This window comes from Zingiber officinale, chromosome 1A (genome assembly GCF_018446385.1).
Source record: "Zingiber officinale cultivar Zhangliang chromosome 1A, Zo_v1.1, whole genome shotgun sequence".
Classification (NCBI taxonomy): Eukaryota; Viridiplantae; Streptophyta; class Magnoliopsida; order Zingiberales; family Zingiberaceae; genus Zingiber; species Zingiber officinale.
In genome coordinates this window covers 746,288-771,642 of record NC_055987.1, presented here as the reverse complement: position 1 = coordinate 771,642, position 25,355 = coordinate 746,288, and the positions used below count along the sequence as shown (strand labels likewise).

At 40.8% G+C, this 25,355-nt stretch overlaps 1 protein-coding gene across 1 annotated transcript; it reads left to right on the top strand.

The window, feature by feature from the left end:
* The first annotated feature begins 2,895 nt into the window (after positions 1 to 2,895).
* LOC122014626 (plasma membrane ATPase 1-like) lies at positions 2,896 to 9,075 on the top strand. Its single transcript, XM_042570953.1, has 21 exons — positions 2,896 to 3,057; positions 3,144 to 3,263; positions 3,353 to 3,451; positions 3,554 to 3,691; positions 3,837 to 3,971; positions 4,050 to 4,229; positions 4,328 to 4,534; positions 4,990 to 5,109; positions 5,185 to 5,304; positions 5,411 to 5,533; positions 5,630 to 5,734; positions 5,832 to 5,976; positions 6,094 to 6,258; positions 6,350 to 6,588; positions 6,672 to 6,704; positions 7,368 to 7,449; positions 7,579 to 7,739; positions 7,884 to 8,069; positions 8,155 to 8,337; positions 8,428 to 8,606; positions 8,715 to 9,075. Exons 1-21 carry the CDS (start codon positions 3,004 to 3,006, stop codon positions 8,809 to 8,811), a joined length of 2,871 nt encoding a protein of 956 aa, XP_042426887.1. The 5' UTR covers positions 2,896 to 3,003; the 3' UTR covers positions 8,812 to 9,075.
* The last annotated feature ends 16,280 nt before the right edge of the window (positions 9,076 to 25,355 follow it).

Sequence of the window (25,355 nt, the reverse complement as noted above, 5' to 3'; positions counted from 1 at the left end):
CGTATAGTTGTCGTTTAAGGAATCTTTTGGTATCCGTATGCACCATTTTTATTTTTATAACTGACGTCATTAATGAGACGGTTGAAGTAATATGATGTCATAAAGTATCGACAAATGAAAAATGTAGTCACCTTCAAGAAAAAAGTTTTATTAAATGCCAATGTAATAACAGAAGAATATTCTCTGACAAGCGGTTGTTAATTCTCTTATAATGTGATCCTCCGGAGATATCTCGCTCGGATATTTAGCAGACCGGGTGTATATATGCCCAAGAGGCTTGATTGATACTTCCAATCGATCATCCCTATACCGGGATGCTTGTCCCTGAAGTAATATATGAGTTTTAAAAATCTAGTTAGGTTTCTTCTGAGATTTGCCTTATATGTTTGCTCGACGAAAATATGGATATCGAGACTTGTAACTCTAGTTAGTTGTTTAACCGACCACCCATATGCAAGAGGACGGAAGAATGAACAGTAAAGACTCATATGTTTAACTGGTTGTCGGATCAACCCACTCACTGTATATCAGGCACCTAGAGCGGGACGCTAGGTCCTCGGGTCATGTCCGAATATTATTCCCGACAGACCTTGTGGTCGGTCAGAACTCTCTTGAACTTGGACAGATGATGGCTGATTGGATAAATTCTAGGAGTCTTGCTACAGGCAGGAAACACCAGACTCCTTTAGTCTGACCGACCTGTTGGCCGGATGTCCTTGTATTGAGGATCTTAGCGCTAGGTGAGGAACCAAGGCTTATTGTGAGTGATCCCTTGACTACCACCTCTCATTGACTTGGATCGCCACCTTGCCTTTACTTTGATTGATACTAGTGTTGTCAAAATCGAGAGTTTAGGTAAATTTGTTAGAACAATCATAAGATCGAATCATAAAATCGTAAGATTTTACATCATAATTTAAATCAATTTTAAAATAAGTTTGATATATTTTTTTAATTGATCATTATATATTTTAATCTAAATTAAAACATAAATCTACATATATAATATTTTAATTCATATAATCATAAACTACTCATATTTAAACTTTTAAACAACTAAATACTTACCATGAAAATACAACATAAATATGATTTTAAGTCTAAACTTAAATCTAAAGATAAATAAAACATAAGATAACATTAATATAAATCATTTATAGACAAATACAAATCTAAAATCGTCCCAAAACGATCTCATTTTGCCAAAAATAGTTTCCTTTTATTTACAACACAAAATCGATAAAATTATCTCAAAAATCATATTTTTACACGTTTAAATTAATATGATTTTCCGATTTTGATCCGATTTTACTCTGATTTTACTTTAATACATGATTTTATCACGATTTCACTCGATTTTCATAAGTAAACTCATGATTTTATAAGATTTTACGAGTTCACTTGTGATTTTAATAACATTGACTGATACATCTCTTGATTTTGACTGTCATGTAATACTCCGTTCTAACTGCTCGCATTAAAAATAATATTTTATTATATATATTTTTATCTTTATAAATTTTTATTTTAATAATTATTATTGAACATAATAATAAAAAATTTGATGGAACTTTGCCAATTGAGTTGAACAATTAACGATTCGCACATTCATTAGATAAGATGCCTTTTGAAAGTTTGTTGAAAAAGAATAAATTATTAAAGAGAAGATGGGCGGTGGATTTCCAACCCCACCAACACCAAGGAATCCTATTGCAAAGTTGATGCTACCCACACCAACCTTTATCTCTCGACCCAAAAAAAATCTTTTCTGTTTTTTTAAATAGAACAAAAACCAATTTAAGTAAGAGCAATAATATTAAATATTTCCTAATAATATTAGTGCTTGATTTAAATGTTTAATTTTTACATAAAGATTTACTCCTTTATTACTTAGGCCAAACAACCACCAAATTAGGCATATAAAATATTAAGAAAAAGTAAATAGGAAAGAAAATTTAGAGAATGCTAAAATATGAATTTCATTTAGGTGTTTTTGTTTTACCTTAGAAGGTATATCAATGGTTTTTTTTAATATATATCAAACATTTAAATCTTATGATCCACTAATATTAGTGAATAGATGATTAATCCAAAATGTACTATGACTTTGCATGACACCTAACATCAATGATACTTGTTACTCAAAAGAGAATTCAAATGTCCTTTGATAACAAAAAAGGCTTGCATAAGAAGATGCTAACGGAAGCCATCATATTTTATCATGTGATGATCTACTTAATTTATGAATTTATCTTTCTACAAATAACTATGAGATTGATGAAAGCCATCATCTCTTTAAGGGAAAGTAGGCCAAGCTTTTTATTTGAGAAAATCAATAAAAGTAAATATTGAGAAATTTGATGATAAAATGATAACCTTAAAAAGTACAGATCATAAATGTGTAAAAACGAAAGAAAGAAAAAATAATAAAAAAATGCCATTTTTTTTATATCATCATTCTGATAATTAATAATGTCTAAAGTTCTTAATTTTTACTTAATATAAACTATCATTATTTTTCTTTAAAAAATTAATTAGTGTAGAAGTTAAACATGGTAGCATAGCTTTAAAATTAGTAAAGTATTGAAAAAGATGGCTTTAGAACCTCATATCGCCCTAAATAATTGGCCAACTAAAACACTACTATATGGGCCCACCTTGAGAGAGTTTGAAATACATGAAGTAAAATTGGAAATTTAACAAATAAACGGGGCAAGATAAAAAAATTTAAGGGAAAATATCGTACTAACCAAAAGGCTGGCTTCCGCAATTTAGAAATATAGACATCCTTCTAATTTAGGCCTTTTGATTTATAAAGAGTTTCTGTGAAAATTAAAAAACTTTACGGGGTAGAATAAAATATTCCAGAATATTAATTATCATATCGCGCTCTTGCTCCACTGCATAATTACGCACGCTCGACTTCCCGTCTCTATTTCTCTCTCCACCCTTCTCTCCGCCGCTCTTGTTCCGCTCATCTTCTCTTCTTCCCCTTGGCCTCTCATGGCCGAGAAGGCGGTGGACATGGACGCCGTCCTCAAGGAGGCTGTGGACCTGGTTATTCATCGACTGTTTTTTTTTTTGTGTGTTTTAATTTTTTCGTTTTGGAGGAGTTTTCTTGATTGTGGAGTTGATTTGTGCAGGAAAACATACCTTTGGAGGAGGTGTTTGATAACTTGCGATGCGGCCCTGGAGGCCTCACCTCCGAGCAGGCCCTTCAGCGCCTCGAAATCTTCGGCCCCAACAAGCTCGAGGAGAAGCAGGTGTTCGATTGATTCTTCCTCTTAATTTTTTTCGTGTGTTTGAAAGGAATGATTCTTGAAGTCGGTGGTGCGTTGACGATTTCGTGCAGGAGAGCAAGTTTCTCAAGTTCTTGGGGTTCATGTGGAACCCGCTTTCCTGGGTTATGGAGGCCGCCGCCATCATGGCCATCGCCCTTGCCAACGGAGGGGTCGGTTACTGTTTTTGCCTAATTGAAGTTGTGATTGATCTTCTTCTTGTTATACTTGGCGTCTTACCTGTTGGTGTTTCTGCAAATTGTTTCCTTGAACAGGGAAAGCCTCCAGATTGGCAGGACTTTGTTGGGATTATCACTCTTCTTATCATCAACTCCACCATCAGCTTCATCGAAGAGAACAACGCCGGCAACGCAGCTGCCGCCCTCATGGCTCGCCTCGCTCCCAAGGCCAAGGTCTCAATTTTTCCCCCTTTTCACTTGATTTCCTCTGTTATATCTCGTTTCTTAAACTGAAGTCTAATTGGAAAAGGGCAAAAAAAAGGAGATTATTTCATGTTTAAGCAACTGATATTCTTATTGTTGATGTCCGATACTATAGGTGTTGAGGGATGGCAAATGGAACGAGGAAGATGCAGCAGTCCTTGTCCCAGGAGACATCATAAGCATTAAGCTTGGGGATATTGTTCCTGCTGATGCCCGCCTCCTTGAAGGGGACCCTTTGAAAATTGATCAGGTTCTTAGCCACTCCACTATCTGTAATAAAAGAAATTACATTATCTTATATTAATTCTCTTTGAACTCAATTTGGCAGAGTGCCTTGACTGGAGAATCATTGCCAGTCACGAAAGGCCCTGGTGATGGAGTTTATTCTGGATCTACTTGTAAGCAGGGTGAGATTGAGGCTGTTGTTATTGCCACTGGTGTGCATACATTCTTTGGAAAGGCTGCCCACCTTGTAGATTCAACAAATCAAGTTGGTCACTTCCAAAAGGTAAGACTCTTGGTTCCTTGTTTATTGAATTTGTTTAGTTCCCTTTACCATATAATAAAGTTAGGACTGAAAATATCATCTACCTGTGTGCCAACCAGGTGTTGACTGCAATTGGAAACTTCTGTATTTGTTCAATTGCGGTGGGAATGTGTGTTGAGATCATTGTTATGTATCCGATCCAGCATCGTGCTTATCGGCCTGGAATTGACAATCTTCTGGTTCTTCTCATTGGAGGGATTCCCATAGCTATGCCTACTGTTCTGTCAGTCACAATGGCAATTGGCTCTCACCGGTTATCTCAGCAGGTGAGAGAATTATTTTTCAATAGCTCAAATAAATTTGATTCAGCACTTTTTTATAGACATGTGTGCACTCTCGAACTTTCACAGGCATGGACAACACCTTTATTATTATTTTTAAAGCATATACTTTCTTTCATTTAAGACCAAAACTGCATCAGATCATCCTTCCAGTAGCTTTCCATCAAGCGATGGCATGCCTCTCCCTATGCAGTTGTCCTCTGGGGGTGTATGGGAGGGCCAAAACTTTTTTTTATGTATTTTAGCCATTATACTTGGAACAACAACTGTTTCTATGAATATTTCTTGAAAGAAATCTGTACAAAAACATTTGATAAAAATGACAGAATAACTTCACTATACTGCTCGTATAGAATGCACAGTCGAATGCTATACAGGATGAATCTTATTTGGTTCTTGTGATATTTAATGATTGCAACATATTGTTGAACTTTTTGCAGGGGGCTATTACAAAGAGAATGACTGCTATTGAAGAAATGGCAGGTATGGATGTGCTTTGTAGTGATAAGACTGGGACTCTGACACTAAACAAGCTGACAGTTGACAAGAACCTTATTGAGGTTGGAGATAGGAACATTTGTTTGTCGATGTCACTTCTCAAATTGACAATAATGCAACATCAACTGTTTGTTTAGGTTTTCTCAAGAGATGTAAACCAGGACACTGTGATTTTAATGGCTGCTAGAGCCTCTAGAACGGAAAATCAAGATGCTATAGACACTGCTATAGTTGGGATGCTTGCTGACCCAAAGGAGGTCAGTTGATACTTCTATGATATTCAAGTGCTTTTAACTTGTAGCACCTACTTGCCGTAGGGAACTGAATTGTTTTTTTTTTCTTTGATTTTTCATTGTGTAAAAGGCCCGAGCTGGTATTCAAGAAGTGCACTTTCTGCCATTTAATCCAACAGACAAGAGGACTGCTTTAACCTACATTGATGGCGAAGGGAAAATGCATCGGGTCAGCAAAGGTGCACCAGAGCAGGTATTGTTTGCTAGACATCTATGAGAATCCTTCTTTCATCTACTTTTAGATGATTATGCTTCTATAAGGCTGTGGTTTATGAAATTGAACCTACAGATTCTAAATCTTTCACATAACAAGTTGGAGATAGAGCGCCGTGTTCATGCAGTTATCGACAAATTTGCAGACCGTGGGCTTCGGTCACTGGCAGTAGCATATCAGGTGAGTTAGAAATACCGCAGTATATATTTTGTCCTGGTTGCAGAAGGCAATTCTTGTTTGCGTCTTAAGAAATAATGTTGGTGGTTCTTCATTTCAGGAAGTTCCAGAGGGACGGAAAGAGAGTCCAGGAAGTCCTTGGCACTTCATTGGTCTTCTGCCACTGTTTGATCCCCCCAGACATGATAGTGCAGAGACAATTAGGAGGGCACTAAATCTTGGTGTCAATGTCAAAATGATCACAGGTCTGTTCCTTTGATTGAGCCTCTAATATCTTATTTGCTTACACTTAAGTCCTTTCAATTGCAACTTGAGATTTATTTTGATAATTATTTGCGGATGACTTTTTTCTTTCTGGTCAGGTGATCAGCTGGCAATTGGAAAGGAGACAGGCCGGCGCTTAGGTATGGGTACAAACATGTACCCTTCATCTGCCTTGTTGGGGCAGAACAAAGATGAATCTATTGCTGCTTTGCCAGTTGATGAATTAATAGAGAAAGCTGATGGCTTTGCTGGTGTCTTTCCAGGTATTGCTATTAATTTGATCTTTCTTTGACTGGCTCACCTGTTCAATTTTTAACTGAGAATCTAAGTGTAAACTTCTTCCTTTCCTTCTAGAGCACAAGTATGAGATTGTTAAACGTTTGCAAGCAAGGAAACATATTTGTGGTATGACTGGTGATGGAGTGAATGACGCTCCTGCCCTCAAGAAGGCTGATATTGGAATAGCGGTTGCGGATGCAACTGATGCAGCGCGTAGTGCTTCAGATATTGTGCTTACTGAACCTGGCCTGAGTGTGATTATCAGTGCTGTCCTTACGAGTCGAGCAATATTCCAGAGGATGAAGAACTATACAGTAAGTTGTGCATTTGAATGTAGATGTTGATTTCTTGCTTTTTTTTAAGCTTCTCTGCTAAAGTAGTAGTGCAAATTTTGCAGATATATGCAGTCTCCATTACAATTCGGATAGTGGTAAGTTTTCCTCATTGACTCCAGATACACATTTATTCATTTATGTTCAGTTATATCCCGATCAAACATCAAAGTAATGATGTATCTTTCTATTACTTGTTAATGTTCACTAGGATTGCTCACAGTTCTGTTAACAAGACATTTTTTTAAGAACAAGTCCTCACAGTTTATCTTCTTTTCTGTGCAACATTTCTAGGGTCGTGTATGTTTTTTTGGTCTTACATCTTATAGTTCAGTTCCAGTAACTGTTATAATTCTCATTTTAGACTTGTACTAAAAAGTTGTTTCTATGGTTTGAAATCTCATATTGTGTTGAGTGGCACGGTCAAGTCAAAATGTATCATTTTAACAAATTATTGAAACTCAATACTTACTACATGGCATAGACAATGTATTTTGTGTCGAGACAATCATATCAATAAGTATCATCTCATCTCAACACTTGACATCCCTTGGCTTGCTACAATTCTGGTCAAAATATCTCTTGTGCCTTGTCTTCTTTTTCTTCTTCATCTCTTCCTCCTTTTATTTTCAATTCGACATCAGCATCACACATTGGAACATTAACACAATACCAAAATAGTACCATAAACTCCGGCACCACTCGAGATTTAAATCTTAGTTGTTTTATCATTTATTTGATATGTATACTTGTTTGTACAGCTGGGCTTTATGCTGCTTGCGCTAATATGGAAGTTTGACTTTCCACCCTTCATGGTCCTTATCATTGCCATTCTCAATGATGGTAAGGAAACTTTTTCTCTTCATTGTCTTGCATAAGAGCAGCACACATTTCATCTATTATTTTCTTTAGATTGTTGTTCCACTTCATGAAATATCTTCCTTTTTCTCTTCAATGTATTGGCATGACCAGGTACCATAATGACCATTTCGAAGGATAGGGTCAAACCATCCCCCCTCCCTGACAGCTGGAAGCTGGCTGAGATTTTCACAACAGGAATCGTACTTGGTAGTTACCTGGCAATGATGACGGTCATTTTCTTCTGGGCTGCATATGACACTGACTTCTTCCATGTAAACTATTATATTTATTGCTTTTGGTTTTCTTTCAAGCAAACTATGCCTTGGATTTAGTTTTTGTCTTCTAGATTTCCTAGGAGGTCTTGTTCTGCTCATATCCTATTTTGCTAACATTGCTATTGATGGATAATCAATCAGAGAGTATTTAAAGTTGAAAACCTCGAGAAAACAGCACAGGACGACTTCAAAAAGCTTGCTTCTGCTGTCTACCTCCAAGTCAGCATTATCAGTCAAGCACTCATCTTTGTGACAAGATCTCGTAGTTGGTCCTTTGTCGAAAGGCCTGGCTTGTTGCTTGTGACGGCTTTCCTTGTTGCACAGCTGGTAAACCTTTTGTTCCTCTCATGTATAACATGCTACACATGTGACTGTAAGACTATTGAACCTACCTCACCATGGGCTTATGCAGATTGCCACACTCATTGCTGTATATGCTGACTGGGGTTTTGCTTCAATTAAAGGGATAGGATGGGGTTGGGCTGGTGTTATTTGGCTTTACAACCTCATCTTCTACTTCCCGCTTGATATCATCAAATTCTTTATCCGATATGCTCTTAGTGGAAAGGCATGGGATCTGGTCATCGAGCAAAGGGTAACTCGTACTCTATAGCTTGGCAATGCACCAATTCAACTATAATTATCTGCTGAACTATTCTATCATTTTTTTAAAAAAAAATTGCAGACTGCTTTCACAAGAAAGAAAGACTTCGGAAGGGAAGAAAGGGAACTCAAGTGGGCTCATGCTCAGAGAACCTTGCATGGACTGCAGCCCCCTGACACCAAGATGTTCAGCGAGAGATCCACTGTGACTGAACTTAATCAGATAGCGGAAGAGGCCAGAAGGCGTGCTGAGATTGCAAGGTAAGATCCTATTCATTCCATGATGACACTGAACTGTCATCTAGTTCTTCAATTAATTCATACTTTTATCTGTCGTAACCTTTTTGATTGTTGAACTGGCACTTGCAGGTTTAGGGAATTAACCACATTGAAAGGGCATGTGGAGTCTGTGGTGAGGCTGAAGGGGTTGGACCTTGCCACCATTCCACAATCCTACACTGTCTAATTAAAGCTATCAATCTCCTGTGCCATGCCCATGGACTCTCTCAAGTTCAACAATGCATGGGGATGAATCGAATCGGTGTGTATATTAGGCACCTTAAGTTGTTCCCCTTAGTGATTTTGTTTCAGTAGATGTCCGTGAGCTTTCTTTTAGTCCACAGTACCTCGTCAAACTTATATTATGTAACCGAATGTCAGAGAGAGTTCAGTAAAAACTATGACGATACCATGTGGAAAGTGGATGAAAAAAATCAGTCTTGCTTTTTCATCTTCTGTGTTAAGTTCAAATTTCTTTCATATTAGTTGACACAGATGACGTTTATCATTTGGCACACTGGTTGGTTCCACGCATGAATTTTAACACAACTTTCAAAAAGTGACAATGCACAATTTGTTTTGTACGAGTAAGGTTAGACATTCAAAGGTATTTTATCAGTTAAAATCTTAAAATTTATTAAATAAACTATGAGTACTGTGGGGGCCTAGTTTCTGATTCATCTTCACGCCAAGCACAAAACCATCCCAAGATGGTGATTTTTATATTATTCACATATCAATAGACCAATCAATTGAACACAATAATTATTTTAAAATATTTAAATAGGTTTACAGAAGAAATGAAAAGAGCAGAATAGACTAAAAAAAATCTTTTATGCTAAACAAAAAATATTCTAGCCTCTCCTTTCTCCTTTTTAAATATTTCTCTTTAAAATGGAGTGCTCAGCGGACAAGATCGCGGGGCCGATCGGATTGCACGCTCGGCCAAAGCCATCAGGTAGCACTGCTAACAGTCTCCACAAAGCACGTGAGTAAGAATCTCCCCAAGTAAACCACCGCATGCGTCCGGCCGGATGTCGCGGAAGCCGGCCGACCGGACTCTCTCCGGGGAGTAAGGGCAAAAGGACAAGTGACATCTTTTTCTGACAGCGGGTATGCTCCACTTGTAGGCCATACTTCAAATCTTATGACAGGGGGTTCCGCTGTCCCATCGAGGACACGCTTGGACTGTAGCAGTATGGGTCAGGTAAGCTCACTGACAAGCCCTTACTGGGGTATGGGCCGCGGACACGTGTACACCTCGGTATGTGTACACTCGCTTCTCCGCTGCCCTATATAAAGGCCCTCATCCTTCGCCGGAGGTATGCGTTCAACACCTTTGGAGCCACTCTTTTTTGCTGCTTGCTTGCCTGACTTGAGCGTCGGAGGGTCGCCGCCGGGAACCCCTTCCCGGCCCGACTTCTGTGCAGGTTCGCCGGAGGTTCGTGCAACCAGTCGAAGATCCACGTCAGCAGCCGGGGAGAGCCACGTGCCCAGCGTCCGTTGATTCAGCCTTCGGACAGGATCAATTTGGCGCCGTCTGTGGGAACGCTCCTGTATCCGAGCGGAAGCAATGGACGAGACTGGACGACAACACACTGTGACGCTCTCCACGGAGGAACTCGACGCTCTGGTCGAGTTGAGGGCCGCCAAGCTTGTGGAGCAAAAACAGAAAGCAGCAGCCGAGCGGCCGGAACAGCAAGCAACGTCTGCGTCTGGTGGCCGAGCGGAAGCACCGCAGGCCACCGTTGCATTTCATCGGGCCCTATTCCGCACCCCCGAAGCTGCAGCAACCCATAGAGATCGGGGATCTTCTTCTGATGAAAGGCCGAGACGAGAAGACAGAAAAGGGAAAGCCCCCCGAGCAGACGCATCGCCTGAGCGGATTAATCGCCAATTCTCAGAAGCCATCTTGAAGGATCCTCTGCCAAAGCACTACGTGCCCCCGACAATCGGCGAATACAATGGGACCACCAATCCGGATGATCATCTGGGTAAATTCGACAACACTGCTACCCTTCACCAATATACGGATGGGGTGAAGTGTCGAGTCTTTCTAACCACCCTCTCTGGATCGGCTCAACGATGGTTCCGGAGATTGCCGGGTGGGTCCATCACAAACTTCAAGGACTTCCGAACGGCCTTCCTCCATCATTTTGCAAGTAGTCGGCGTTATCAGAAGACGAGTGTCAGCTTGTTCGCAATCAAGCAAGAGCCAAGAGAGCCGCTCAGAGCCTATATCCAGCGGTTCAACCAAGTGGCCATGGATATTCCAACGGCCACCTCGGAGACAATGATGAATGCCTTCACATAAGGCCTAGTGGATGGGGATTTCTTCCGATCGCTCATTCGCAAGCCGCCCCGAGACTACGACCACATGCTACACCGGGCCAACGAATACATCAACGTAGAGGAAGCCCAAGCAGCCTGGAAAAAAGAAACACCAACCGAGCGGGCTCCTATTGCCGAGCGGAAGTCGCATGTTGCCCATCCACCCAGAGGACCGAGGGCCGAAGTAATCCGCTCCCCCCATGCAAGATCCCACGTGCAAGAGGTAGCTGTCGCCCGGCCCAAGCCAAAGAAGAAATGTACCCCGATGTTCTGCTCCTTCCACTGGACGGATACGCACAACACAAGGGATTGTCGAAGTCTTCTCTTGATCGCTCATCCGTTCCTCGGAATGATGGTCGACGATCTCCCTCGTCCGATAGGCAACAGAGAACTCATGAAGCCGATCGGACGCAACCTGACAGGCGACAACAACAGACTCCCGATCGGCATCGCTCTCCGAGGCGGGAGAATCGGCGAATGTCTAGGGAACGGTCTCGACCATCCGCTCGGGAAGAAGAAAATAGAAGTAATACTTCCCGAGGCGAGATCAACATCATAGCTGGTGGTCCGACCGGAGGAGATTCCAACCGAGCAAGGAAAGCAAGCGTCCGGTAGCTCCAGATCCATGCGGTCGGCTGCAGCCAGGAACGGGCGAGCGGACCAGAAATTAGTTTCGGACCCCGGGACTTGGAAAGAGTGGAAGTCCCCTATGACGACGCCCTTCTCATCAAAGCGGTAATAGCCAACTACACTATTCACCGCGTTTTTATTGACACAGGGAGCTCGGTCAATATCATATTCAAGAAAGCATTCGATCAACTGCAAATTGATCGAGCCGAGCTGCTGCCCATGACAACCCCCCTTTTACGGGTTTACGGGCAATGAAGTTCAGCCGGTCGGACAGATTCGTCTGGCCATATCGCTGGGAGAGGAGCCGCTCAGGAGGACGCGGACAGCAAACTTCGTGGTGGTCGACTCTCCATCGTCATATAACGTCATTTTGGGACGACCGGCGCTCAGCGAGTTCCGAGCGGCCGTCTCCACCTTCCACCAGAAGATCAAGTTCCCCGTCGAAGACAAAGTGGGAGAAGTACGAGGGGATCAACTGGCAGCTCGGCGATGCTACATCGAGATGGTTCGAGCAGAAGCCAATTCCGCTCGGAAGACGCCCCGGATCGAGGTAAACGCCGTCACTGAAAAGCCTCCCTCTTTAGTTTACGAAGAAAAAGAGGAAGTGCAGATACACCCGACCCGATCAGAGGCCACGACCTTCATCGCGTCCGATCTGAAGGCGAATCAGAAAGAGAAGGTGATCCAATGTCTCCGAGGAAACAATGATGTCTCATCCGACGTTAAATATCGAGAGACGAGCCGGCGTCTATAAATCATCCGAGCGGAAGACCGTCGAGCTTCGACGTTAAATATCGAGAGACGAGCCGGCGTCTATAAATCATCCGAGCGGAAGACCGTCGAGCTCCGACGTTAAATATCGAGAGACGAGCCGACGTCTATAAATCATCCGAGCGGAAGACCGTCGAGCGGAAGGACCGGCTAAACGAATTTCGAAATCATCTGGGATTTCAAATTGTCTGTCAGAACATCGAAGTCCCGCTGTTCGAATCGGGACTGCATGGTAGTGTACCATGGACCGAGGGACTGGTCTTCAGGATGAGAAGAACTAGTCATGATCCGAGCGGGAGAAATCAAAAAGGTAGAAATGTAGAAGAAAGACGGTATCAAGTGAAAAGAGCACCCTAGAAGCGAAAACTGGGGAAAGAAATGCAAAGAAAGTACCGGAGACGAGAAAGAAAAGGGGAGAATCTTACAGAAAAAAAAAGAGGATCGAGGGAAGAACACCGAGGATCGACGAAAGCAGGTGAACATGATCGCCGGAGCTCTAGAACGAGGCGAATAACGGGGGGCACGCGCAAGAAGGAGTGAGGCAACGACGGAGCAAACGAAGATTTTATAGGGTGGAGGTCGGGCGGCCTCCACCGTTGGATCCAGGTCACGGGAATCAAAGCGCACATCGCGCCGTCCATTTCGAACCGCCTCGATCCCATCAAAGCACCACACCGTCGCCGTCGTACGATGACGACAGTTCGCCACGTGGCGTTTGGTCATTCGATGCATTTAATGAGCGCATGCTCAGCCCTAATATCGAAGATTGGCACGGGTTACGAGGAGATCCGAGGAAGGTTGCTGTTGACCAACCTTACAAGGCCATCCCTGCGGGAAGCCGAGCGGAGGAGGAGTGCCTGAAGATGCCGCCCGGCTAGGCTAGTAGTCCAGTCAGTCGGACTGATCGCCTTCTTCGACTAGACTTGAAGGGGAGGCAAGTGATCCAGTTGTTGGAACAGGGGCCCCCGTCCGGAGGAGTCAACGCCACGTGGAAGTCAAAGTAGCAGATGGCCGGGCTGATAGGGGCAGGTTCGACTGGCCGGGCGGCCCAGCGGTGTCTAGTTGAGGGTTGAAGGTGTCTTGTCGAAAGTCAGGGTTCCGACGCTCAGCGGACAAGATCGCGGGGCCGATCGGATTGCACGCTCAGCCAAAGCCATCAGGTAGCACTGCTAACAGTCTCCACAAAGCACGTGAGTAAGAATCTCCCCAAGTAAACCACCGCATGCGTCCGGCCGGATGTCGCGGAAGCCGGCCGGCCGGACTCTCTCCGGGGAGTAAGGGCAAAAGGACAAGTGACATCTTTTCTGACAGCGGGTATGCTCCACTTGTAGGTCATACTTCAAATCTTATGACAGGTGGTTCCGTTGTCCCATCGAGGACACGCTTGGACTGTAGCAGTATGGGTCAGGTAAGCTCACTGACAAGCCTTTACTGGGGTATGGGCCGCGGACACGTGTACACCTCGGTATGTGTACACTCGCTTCTCCGCTGCCCTATATAAAGGCCCTCATTCTTCGCCGGATGTATGCGTTGAACACCTTTGGAGCCACTCTTTTTTGCTGCTTGCTTGCCTGACTTGAGCGTTGGAGGGTCGCCGTCGGGAACCCCTTCCCGGCCCGACTTCTGTGTAGGTTCGCCGGAGGTTCGTGCAACCAGTCGAAGATCCACGTCAGCAGCCGGGGAGAGCCACGTGCCCAGCATCTGTTGATTCAGCCTTCGGACAGGATCATATGATATAATTTTAAAATGATTGAGTGGATTGTAAGATCCATAATAATGAGTGTTAATGTTAAAAGGAATGTGAGTGAAAGAAGGAGATTGTTATAATGAATATGTGGTAGTGGGTCTTATGTTTTTTTAATGAGGTGGTGAATATTATAACAAAATAATATTACGGATGCCCTTATAAATGAATGAACGAGACTGTGATCGTAGCTAGACATCTAGATTACTGATGTCATTGGATGTTATTTTAGCGGTCCTTCAAATGGTTTCATATTCTCTTGAAAGGAATACATAAGGGAATAAATAGAGTGTACATGTCCTAGTACAATGCACAACAATTTGTTTTGTACGAGGAAGGTTAGACATTCAAAGGTATTTTATATCAGTTAAAATCTTAAAATTTATTAAATAGATGGTGTGATTGTTATATTATTCACATATCAATAGACCAATCAATTGAACACAATAATTATTTTAAAATATTTAAATAGGTTTACAGAAGAAATGAAAAGAGCAGAATAGACTAAAAAAAATCTTTTATGCTAAACAAAAAATATTCTAGCCTCTCCTTTCTCCTTTTTAAATATTTCTCTTTAAAAAAAATAAAAAGAAAGCTCCACATCAGCATGTTGGCTTTTCCCACTGCCTATTGGCAATCACTATTCTTCTTGGCTTTCCCATGTTCCATTTACAAGGAGAGAAGATTTTTTCTAGTTTTTTCTGGTTTTTTTTTTTCCTTTTGTGTGGTTCATGGGAATGCGTTCGTAGTCATCAGTCTTCAAGTGGTCCTAACATAAGGAGAGAACTACCAAGTTACAATAACAACAAATATAAAAGAGAAACATAAAATATTCAGCACACAAGAAGTAAGTATACTTATTCAGCAATGGGCAGTGAGCAGTAAGTGAATAGACATGAAGCTATGTAAATATCCCAAAACAAAAGGTATGGTATTTGCCCCAAGTTCAGTATCATGTCTTATGGGAACAAGATAATTTATCCATTCCCATGAATCTATCAAAATCAATAACAAATGAAATTCAAGGAGCGTTTGATTTAGGGGAATAGAAGTGGGGAATAAAAATAAGAATAATTGATTGTCATTGTTAATATTTGAATTATAGGAATATGAATACAAATAAGGAAGTGAATCCTTGAAATAGGGTAATAACTTATTCCCATGTACCTCCCCTTCAATGAGTCATTACCCTATTTTCATCAATCAAAATATTTCCTTATTCCAAAAATACCCTTGACCTAAAACTAAAATTTTCTCCCTTAATATCAAATATCAAAATTTATTTATTTATTTTTTCTTTCATATCACTTCTCTCTTCTTGTTCTCTCTCATCATATTTTCTCTCTCATCATATTTATTCTCTCATCATTTTATCACACACTTTCTCTCTTCTGATTCTCTCCTATCACACTCTCTTTCCTCTTTTTTCTCATTATACTTTCTCTCTCATCATACTTTCTCTCTCCTCAATTTCTTCCATCGCACTCTCTTCCTTCTTTTTTTTCATCATACTTTCTCTCTCATCATACTTTCTATCTCAACATATTTTCTCTCTCATCATACTTTCTCTCCTCAATCTCTCCCATTACACTCTCTTCTCTTTTTTTCTCATCACAGTTTCGCTCTCATTACACTTTCTCTCTCCTCAATCTCCCTTTTCACGCTTCCTCCTTTTTTTCCTCAACACACTTTCTCTCTCATCATACTTTCTCTCTCCTCAATCTCTCTCATCACACTCTCTTCTCATTTTTTCTCATTACATTTTCTCTCTCTTCATCCTCTCCCATCATATTTCTTCTCACATCATATTTTCTTTCACATCTTCTCTCATCATGCTCTCTTCTATCACTCTCTTTTCTCATTTTCTCTCATCACACTTTCTCTCTCTTCATTCTTTCTCATCACACTTTCTCTCTCATCATACTTTCTCTCTTATCATACTTTCTCTCTCATCATTTTCCTTCATCATACTTTTCTCTCACATTCATCTTTCTCTCACATCTAATTTTTTTCTCTTATTTTCTTTGAAGGGTAAAAAATAAAATTTTGATTTATTTCGATAGAAAATATGCAACTAACCAAACATTACTTTTAAGAGTGATATCCATACTCATACCCATTCTCATTCCACAATACAATGATTCCCATTCCGATTCCTATTCTTAGGAAAAAACCAAACGCCCCATCAAATTCGATAGAGAATCCTAGTGGCCTTTTCATTGATATATGAATCCACAGCATGGTGCACAATGGGCATGTCTAATGTGTCATGCTGCTAGTAACTGACAATGTATGAGGGTAGCAGAGCAAATCACAGAAAGCAAAATGTACAAATCAGTTCATGGATCAGAACTGAGCACAGCTAATGCAGCGCAAATTGCGATTCAACGGATTCACCTTTCAAATTTGCGTCGACAAACAAGTATATTTATAAGACGGTAGAAATAATATATGGAGAATATTATTATAAATATGGTAATATATAATAATAATTATGATGATAATAAATATAGAAATAAGTTATTATTGTAATTCAAATATGGTAAATATCAGTAATTAAAGTCAAATTTTTAAATATTTGTCATCATTACATTTGACATCTAAAACACTGGATATATACTTCTCCATATAAATTAATTAGTGATATAGTAAATAGGAAAAGGGCATTCTCATGACCAATGGGTCAATAAACTTACATAGGTGGCGGCCAAAGTTTATGATAGATCAGAAAGCTGAATAGCTGATCTAAAAGAGTCCCACACTCTTAATCGGCCTTGTCGATCGAACAAGTTCTCTGTAAATCTCACTCTTGGCGTAGACCGGACTCACTCGAGACTCAACTCCTCTCTCTCCCAATCAGCACTGATGATCAGACAGGTTCTATGTAGACCCCACTCCCAGCACGGATCGGACTCACTCAGGACTCGACTCCCCTTTCTCTTGATCAGCCCTGTCGATAGGACAAGTTCTCTGTAGACACCACTCTTAGCGCGGACCGGACTCACTCATGACTCAGCTCCCCTCTCTCCCGATCGACCTTGTCGATCGAAAAGGCTCTCCGTGGGCCTCATTCCTGGTTCAGACCAGATTTGCTCGGATCTTTGTTCTCACTCTCTCGATTGACTCTGTCGATCGGGCAATCTCTCAAAGCCCCAATGCTCTACTCCCGGCTTAGACCGAACTCACTCGGGGCTTTGCACCTCATTTTTTCTCTCGATCGGTCTTGCCAATCGGACAAGCCATAAAAGAGTCATTGTTGACTTGCTAGACCGCCCATAAAACTCTACTCTCTTTGGGGATGTCGCTATGGCCCAGTTATGCCATATAGAGAAATGAGCTCTCCGACAAGCTAATCATCTAGCTAATAGCCCAAAAAGACTCCCGACTCAAAATCCCATTTACTGCCATTAGTACAACATATGGGTTTGTCAGAGAATTATATCTATGTATAGATACTTACACGATACACCTTCTCCATGCCAATGTGATTGATGGATGCGATATAAGTATAATGATAAGATATATTGATTTATTGTAGAATAATACCTCATAAATGCGGAGATTGTGAGGGGCATTATAAAAGGGGGTCTTTCTCTGTTGACACAGATACACGTGCACATGCCCCAACGACCTTCTGATCGGCTAAATTTCCATACTCTCGCGTCTGTTGTAAGTTATAAGTGTAGTTCCCCACACACTCCAGTGAAATTTTGATACTCTTGGTCCTTGACCATGTTATAAGTGTGATTTCCCACATGCCCCAATGACCTTCCGGTAGACTAAATTTTCAGACTCTCGTGTCTCTAAGACCGAGTCATAAGTATGGTCCCCACTCGCCGCTCTGCTCGACACTCGCCTCACTTGCTACTATGCTTTGCACTTGCTTCACTCGTCGAGTTAACATTCATGATAGATGTGATAGACAAATCATAATGAAGATACGACCTCACGCATATCGCTGCGCCTTACCGTACATTTATAACACTTACAAAACCTATTACTTCCCATTATCAAACATTTATGAGACCTCCCATCCTGTTTTTTGAGAAAGATGATGATAAAAGTAAGTTTGACAGAAAGGTATCAAATTTTTGATGAGTTAGACAAAATTAAGATAGTATCTAGTCAGTCAACATGATTCTCCTTCCACTAGACTTGAATGGGAGAATTGTGATATGATGAATAAGGAAAGGGTTGCCCTGAGGGTCCAAGGGGTTAATAAACTTGCATAGGTAGCGGTCAAAGTTCACGATGTGTCAAAAGTAGAATAGCTGGCCTAGAAGGGCCCCACACCCCGATCGGCCCTATCAATCAGACACGCTCTTTGTAGACCCCACTTCTGGCATGGACTAGACTCACTTGGGACTTAACTCCCCTCTCTCCCGATCGGCCCTGCCGATCGGATAGGTTCTCTGTAGACCTTACTCCTGACACAGATTAGACTCACTCGGGACTCAACTCCCCTCTCTCCCGATCGACCCTGTTAATCGGAATGACTCTCCATGGGCCTCATTTTTTGCTCGGGGCTTGGTTCCCACTCTCCCGATCGACCTTGCCGATCAAACAATTTCTCAAAGCCCCAATGCTCTACTCTCGGCTCAGACCAGACTCACTCGGGGCTCTGCTATTTGTTTTTTCTCCTGATAGGTCTTACCGATCGAACATGTCATAAAAGAGTCAATGTTGACTTGCTAGACTGCCCATAAAACTCTGCTCTCTTTGGGGATGTCACTACAATCTGATTAGGTCATATAGAGAAATGTCTGAGAAGCTCATCTTCTAACTAATAGCCCAAAAGGCCTCACGACCCAAAAAACTCATTTTCTATCATTAGTACAACATGTGAGTTTGTCCAAGGATCGTATCTATATACATATATTTACATATACACCTTTTGCATGTTGATAAATGACTCAAAACTAACAATTGAGTTAGTGGTAGCAATGAGTGGTAGTAGTGGGGTAGAGTAGTTGAGTTAGTGGGTTGTAATGAGTTATGTAGGTAACTTATAAATAGGTTACATGTTTTATGATTTAATTGAAGCGTGAGAGATTATTGTGTTCCACTTGTCCATCTTTGTCCTCTTATCCTCCTCTCAATTTTCTCTAACAGTGGTATCAGAGCGTCGAGTTTGACGTATCTTAGTTTGCTCATAATGACAATCAACGGAGTTTCTCAACCCCTCATCCCCATTTTCAAAGGAGAGTGCTATGAATTTTGGAGTATCAATATGAAGACTCTATTTAGATCTCAAGATCTTTGGGATTTAGTAGAGAAAGGCTTTGACGACGAGGATGCCGATGAAGGTCGATTGAAGGAGAACAGAAAGAAATATTCGAAGGCACTGTTCATTCTTCAACAAACAGTACATGAGACGATTTTCTCAAGAATTGCAACTGCCTCATTTTCCAAAGAAGCATGAGAAATATTGCAGAAAGAATTCCAAGGCTCCTCTAAGGTGATAGCAGTGAAACTCTAGACTCTCAGAAGTGAGTTTGAGGCTTTACTTATGAAGGGTAATGAAATTTTACAAGACTTTTTATCTAGAGTAATTTTGATTATCAGTCAAATGAGATCTTATGGAGAAAAGATCACTGATGCAATTATTGTTTCGAAAGTTTTACAAACTTTGACTCCTAAATATGATTAGATAGTAACTGTGATCAAGGAGGCAAAAGATCTCTCGATTTTATCTTTTGATGAACTAATGAGTTCTTTACAAGATCATGAGGCAAGGCGAAATAGATCCGCTGAGAAGAATGAAGAAAAGACATTTCAGGCTTCTCAAGTGAAAGGGGAGAAAGAAAAAAAGGAAGACTTCGTTGGCAGTGGTCGGAAGAAATCATTTTAATGGACAAGAGAAGCAATTTAACAGGGATTAAAAATGGAATAAAAATTTCATTCAGTGGTATGGCTACAAAAGATTTGGGCATATAAAAGCAAATTGCAGAAATGGCTTACAAGCAAACTATGTGAAAGAAGAAAACGAGAAAAGTAAGTTATTTATGGTTTATTCTCATTCTAACGAAGTTCAAACTGATATTTAGTTTTTGGATAGTGGATGTTCAAATCACATGACTGGAAATAAGTCATTATTTAAAGAGTTTGATGAATCACAGAAGATGCTAGTAAGACTTGGAGATAATAAGCCGATACAAGTCGAAGGCAAAGACACAATTGTCGTGGAGACTAGCGATGGTAAAGTAAAATTGCTTTACAATGTCTATTTTGTTCCTACTTTGACACATAGTTTGTTAAGAATTGGACAATTGATGATGGGTAGCTATGCTATTGTATTTGATAACGGAGCTTGTGTTATTTTTGATAAAGATTCTGGAAAGTCTATTGTTAGCGTGCAAATGACAAAAAAATAAGATATTTCCACTGAAGATCTCTAATGTGGGAAACCAAACTTTTATTGCTAGCGAAGATAATGAATCCAAGATGTGACACTTGAGATATGGGCATCTCAACATCAAAGGCATGCAACTTTTAAATCAGAAAGGTATGATTTTTAGATTGCCTCAAATTAGTTATCTTGATTTATGCGAAGGATGTATTTATGGAAAACAAACAAGGAAGTCTTTTACAAGTGGGCAATCATGGAGAGCTTCAGAATGTCTTGAACTAATTCATGCTGATTTATGTGGTCCTATGAGATGTCACGCCCCCAGAAGAGTCCCTGTCCGAGAAAATTTCGGCAGCATCTCCCCTGTACGGCGGACAATCAAAAATTTTCTACAAGCACTAAATACTCAGCCACAGGCGGCTGGAATCATAACAATAATAAAAATCAATCACCACGCAGTTTATATATATATTCAGCCTCTGGCTGACACAACCACGCAGTAATAATACTCTGACTCAAAAACCACCCTACTCAACTACACTCGTAAAGCTCAAAATCGACGAACTCACCTCTTCTGCCATCCAGGCAGGCATGTAGTAGAATAAAAACCAAATCCAAATCCATCGATACAATAAAATCTATACCATGTCCATAAGTAAATAAATCCAGAACATAACAAGTTCAAATAGTCCAGAACAGAAAAGGAAACCAAACGAAAAACCAATCACATCCTCGAGGTCTGCAGGGACCAGCAACTGGAACTCTCTCCTGACAGCATCAACCTGAAAATATCAACAATGGAGGCGGGGTGAGTCCAACACTCAGCAGGTACAATTGATATGCAAAGTAAAGAAATAACACCTAGCACTAATCATGCGTACAGTCTCCTGATAAAGATAAAGGTAACTACAAACCGAAGAAGACAGGAAAGAATCTGTACTAACCAGGACACGGTAAAAGGACAAACAGTCCGAAAGGTATAGAAGACCTGTATGCATGTCAATCAAGGTATCCAAGCAATGTGCAGCATATAAGTGCAACAAACACAAATACAAACAATAAATGCATCATGCATATGATGCCAATGTCATGGTCACCCCTGACGCCAGTCAGCCAACTCACAACAACAGTGAGACCGAGTGGGTAGGGCTGTGACAACCGTGCACTCAGCAACACTACTCCTGATGAGTGATCGAGTGGACGGGATGCTGTCGGAGTACATACGTACTCCTACCCCAAATCATAAATGGAGGAGCGTAATGCTCTCATCTCCCGGTACGCTATGACGGGGAGGAATCTCTAACGTGCTACACGCTGCGTCACACTACCCCTGAGCGGATCAACGGAGCACCGGAAGAGTCAAACTGACGTGCTACCACGCTGTGTCCCGCTACCCATGAGCGTCACAACGGAGCACCGAACAGTGATGAAACTGGCAAAGTGCTTGACAATAAAGGAGCAATCAATCACTCAGCATGCAATCATGCGAATGGTGCATGTCACTAAACATGGTAATATACTAAACCAACCTCTGGACATATCATAATGTGCACCAAAGCGAATGAATCATATCAAGGTATCTGATCATATAAGGTATCAAACCTAGGTCCTGACATGGTAAAATATGGTTATATCACTACCCATGAGCATGTGGAATCAGGTACATATCCATACAAGATGTAAACAAACAATCAATCAACAGGTAGCATGTATTGGGCAGTGATTAACCGAAACAAGTAAGAAACACAATTAATGCATCTTGTTAATTTAATTACTAAGCATATCAAAGACAATAAGTTAAAAGTACCCGCCTCCGAAAAATAGAAAGGTCCAATCTGACTCCGAGATACTCGTCTCGCGTCAAAATCCTGTATCCAATAGATATTCAGATTTAGCTAATTTTCATTATAAACAAAATTAGCTAAACTAAATCCTAATCCGATTAGGAAGCTAGAGTATCAATTCCATTTAAATCTAAGTCTAAACTTAAATCAATTCTAGTGGCAATTCAGTCTTCAACTTACCACCAGACAACCCAACCATAAATAAACAATCAACCACAATATTAAATTTAATCCTTGATCTACAACTAAACACAGTTAATCCACTAAACTCCCAATTCATCTTAATTCAATGATTTCACCTAAATTAGCATCTCTTATTAACATTAACGAACTTCAGATTCACATAACCCATCAACACATGATCCATTATATAACTACCACACGTAGCTAAAATTCCTACAACATACCTTGAAGTCACAACCCTGTTGGTTGCTGGAACAGGAGTGCTACTAGTTGAAATTTCTGTCGTAACCAAGAAAACCTCAGCTAGTCCTCCCTATTCCCCTTACCGCCTCTTCTGAATCAATTATCCCACACCATACAGCATTAATTCACAGTAAACTAAATCAGAAACAAATTTCCAGCCCTTACCCTAGTGCGATATTGTCCCTGTGAACACACGGCCAGAAGATGCAAATGCTGGACAATGCTAGCCGGAAGACTTTGCTGCCACAACCTGTTGTCGACCCTGAAGTAGAGCCCCTCGTTCCCTCTGCCAGCAACAGGTAGACGAGCAAACAAAAAAAATAATCGGCCCGATGATGAGTCTAAGGCACAGAAAGTGAGACTAGGGCTCGGCGGCAGTAATCGAAGGCGCTCGGTGGCTGGCGACTAGGGCACAGGGAAGAGGCTCGGCTCCACAAAGAAGAGGAAAAAGAAGATAGCCGGCGCTAGGTTTCCTGTGGTCGGCGCTGCCTCGTGCGGAAAGAAGGCTCGGCGGCGGCCGGCGCTGAGAACTCCGCAGCAAGAGGCGACGGCGGCGATTGTGGTGGCGGCGGCGCGTCGCTCAGTGAGGAGGAACAGAAGTGGGGTCTCGGCGAAGAGGAAGAAGAAAGAAAACGAAGAGGAGTGCTCGGCTTCTCCCTTGATCACAACCTAAATGCTCGGGGGAAGATGGAACCGCCGAGTGTGGTTAGGGCAAGGAGGATAGGCGCTTCGGCGTGAGAGAAGAATGGAAGAGGGTGCGGGCGCGGGCGGTTTTCGGGGAGATGGCTCGGCACGCGGGGGAGGAGAAAAGAAATAAGAAAGGAAAATCAGAAAAAAAAAATAAAAAGAAAAAGAATTATAAAAGGAAAAGAAAATAAACTTTTCCTCACATAAATGGATAGCCTAAAACAGGCTTTTTCCTGGCCCCGTTTCCATCCCCGTTAACTCGTTCGTGCGAGCACCGAAAAATTCCAGAAAAATTTCCAAAAATTCCAGAAAAATCCCTTATTAATATTCGCCTATTTTCCGGTATTTTACATGAGAACTACGTCGTTTGATGGGAGTATATATTTTTTAATGTTTACTAATGATTTTAGTCGAATGAGTTGGGTATATATTCTAGCAGACAAGTCAGAGACTTTTGAAAATTTCAGAAAATTCAAGGTGCTTGTGGAAAAGCAGAATGATACTTTAATAAAGACTCTTCATACAGATCGAGGAGGTGAGTTATTATCTAAAGAATTTAGTAAATTATGTGAAGAGCGTGGTATTTACAGGGAATTAACAACGCCTTATACACCAGAGTAAAATGGTGTTGCCGAACGAAAAAATCGAACCGTTGTAGAAATGACTAGAAGTTTGTTGAATATCAGAGGACTTCCAAATATTTTCTGGGTTGAAGCAGCGGCGACACCAGTTTACTTGCTGAATATTTCTCCAACAAGGGCCGTTTTAAATCAAACACCATATGAAGCATGACGAGGTAGAAAACCATCGATAAATTACTTAAGAATTTTTGGTTGTATTGCATATGCTTTAATTAACTCTCAATTTCGTCATAAACTTGAGAAGAAATCTGAAAAATACATATTTGTTGGATATTGCAATCAATCAAAAGTATATCGGTTGTATAATTCTCTTACTGGCAAAGTAATTATAAGGAGAGATGTAGATTTTGATGAAAACTCAAAGTGGAATTGGAATACACAAGGTGAAAAGACTCAAATTCACATCTCAATGGAGGATAGAACTCCAACAACATAAGGTGTTGAATCATCTCCTTTAGAGTCACCAGCTCCATCAGCATCAAATTCAAGAAGTAGCAGTTCATTCTTATTACAAGAATCTTCTGATAAAACACCTCCAACAAAAGTTATATCATTAAGAGAAATATATGAGTCAAGTCAATTTGCTCTTTTGGTTACATATCCTACAACCTTTGAAGAAGCAGTAACAAAAGAGGAATGGGGGAATGCAATGAAAGAAGAGTTAATTGTAATCCATAAAAATGAAACATAGGAGATGATAGATCTACCCGAAGGCAAGAATGTGATTGGTCTCAAGTGGATGTTTAAACCAAAATATCATGCTGATGGAACCATTCAAAAATACAAAGTTTGACTTGTTGTAAAAGGGTATTCACAACAACAAGGTATTGATTTCGAAGAAATCTTTTCTCCAGTTGCTATATTTGAAATTGTGAGAATTATCCTAACATTAGCTGCACATTTGCATTGACTTGTTTATTAATTTGATATTCAATTTGTATTTCTGAATGACGATTTGCAAGAAGTTTATGTAAATCAGCCAGAAGGTTTTATAATTGAAGGCAAAGAGACGAAGGTGTATAAATTGAGAAAGACACTTTATGGGTTAAAACAAGCCCCACGAGCATGGTATAACAAGATTGATGGTTATTTTCGACAATATGGTTTCACAAGAAGTGAAAATGAAGCTACTCTCTATGTAAAAAAATAAGGTAGAGATGATTATATTATTGTGTGCCTTTATGTCGATGATATAATTTATATGAGTTCTTTTGATTCTCTATTGACTGATTTTAAATCTAATATGATGAAGAAGTTTGAAATGTCAGATATGAGAATATTACATTATTTTCTTGGTCTTGAAGTAAA